At 37.2% G+C, this 1,622-nt stretch overlaps 1 protein-coding gene across 1 annotated transcript; it reads left to right on the forward strand.

Moving 5' to 3' along the window:
* Nucleotides 1–336: 336 nt before the first annotated feature.
* Nucleotides 337–1,241, forward strand: LOC104949754 (gamma-crystallin N-like; the record flags this gene model as incomplete). The annotated part of the gene is made up of 2 exons (XM_010776161.1): nt 337–434; nt 1,034–1,241. Coding segments are annotated over 2 exons (306 nt in total), but the record flags the coding sequence as incomplete, so codon positions are not given.
* Between the last annotated feature and the right edge of the window lie 381 nt (nt 1,242–1,622).

Here is a 1,622-nt window from a genome sequence, read left to right on the forward strand (position 1 = left end):
ATAATGATTTTTTGGCTTGAGTAACCATTAGCCAATCAGCAACCAAGGTAAACCCCCCCCCTCATCACCTGAATCTCCTCTAGAGCACCATTGAGTTCTTTGTAACCTAATCTCTCTCAGAGGGGCGTGGGGAGGGGCTCCTTATTTTCATCTGAAGTAACAGACAGAGAATCAGCACTTTGGAAACGGGGCTGAAACAGAGGGGATTATGGGTAATGCTGCAATGATCTGTTTGGTGTTTCAGCCAATCAGAGACAGGCTCTGGATATATCTGAGAGCTGTAGTATATTGATGAAGAAGAGGATGATAGGGAACCTTTAACATCTCTCTGTTTTGTTTCAGATCGTCTTCTACGAGGGCAAATGCTTCACCGGCAGGAAGCTGGAGGTCCGTGGAGACTGCGACAACTTCCAGGACCGCGGCTTCATGAACAGGTGAGACACTTTATTACGACGTTACATTACAAGGGAATATCTTGAGTTGGGCATGCTTTTTTAAACAGTTACAATATTTATATATAAAAAAAACGAAAATATTCAAAACATTAAAAAACAATTTCAATATTTTTGGGTAAAAAATTCAGATTTTCTGGAAAACTTTTGATGGATGAAAAAAATATGAAAGATTTAATATATTAAAATATTTTCCAAATATATTTCCGCTTTTAATAGACTGATTTATTTTTTGAAAAATGTTAAAATATTGCCACAAAAAAAGATTAAAGATTGAATAATTTTAAAAGTATTTAAAGAATATTTGAACATTTTGGAAAAAACATTAAAATAATATTTTTTGGACATTTTCCATAATAATTTCCAAAGGAGGAAGTGGATATTAGACAGCGTCTAAATCCACTTTTTCCTATAACTACACTTCCTTTATTTACCGCACATTGTTTGAATCCCTCAGATATTCTGAGTTAATGTCATTATTTATTATCTGAGGCATCCTCACGTCTAATATCGAGCGTTTTCATGCCACGGTGCATTTAATAAAGACACAAACATTTTCTCATTTTCCTCCGTGTCTTCAGGGTGAACTCCGTCCGAGTGGAGAGCGGCGCCTGGATCTGCTTCGATCATCCCGACTTTAAGGGTCAGCAGTACATCCTGGAGCACGGAGAGTACCCCGAGTTCCAGAGGTGGAACTCCCACAACGACCACATGGCCTCCTGCAAGCCCGTCCGCATGGTACACAGACATATATTAAATATCAATATATATATATATACATATGTATAACACCTACAGATAAGGCTGAACACCTGGATCAACGCTTAGGAAGAGCAAATCAGCCTCTCCTCTGAACTCCATCTCTAATTAAACTAACTTTATCCAGAGGTGGAAGAATTGGAGTACAAATACTTAGTTACTGTACTTAAGTATGTTTCTGGTATCAGTACTTTACTCCAACTTACTTTTCTGAAGACTTTTTGATTTGACTTCTTACATGTTGAACCCAAATACCTGTACTTTCTACTTCTTACATGTTGAACACAAATACCTGTACTTTCTACTTCTCACATGTTGAACTCAAATACCTGTACTTTCTACTTCTTACATGTTGAACTCAAATACCTGTACTTTCTACTTCTCACATGTTGAACTCAAATACCTGTACTT

This window comes from Notothenia coriiceps, unplaced genomic scaffold (assembly GCF_000735185.1).
Source record: "Notothenia coriiceps isolate Sejong01 unplaced genomic scaffold, NC01 NC01_scaffold00016763, whole genome shotgun sequence".
In the NCBI taxonomy this organism is placed as follows: domain Eukaryota; kingdom Metazoa; phylum Chordata; class Actinopteri; order Perciformes; family Nototheniidae; genus Notothenia; species Notothenia coriiceps.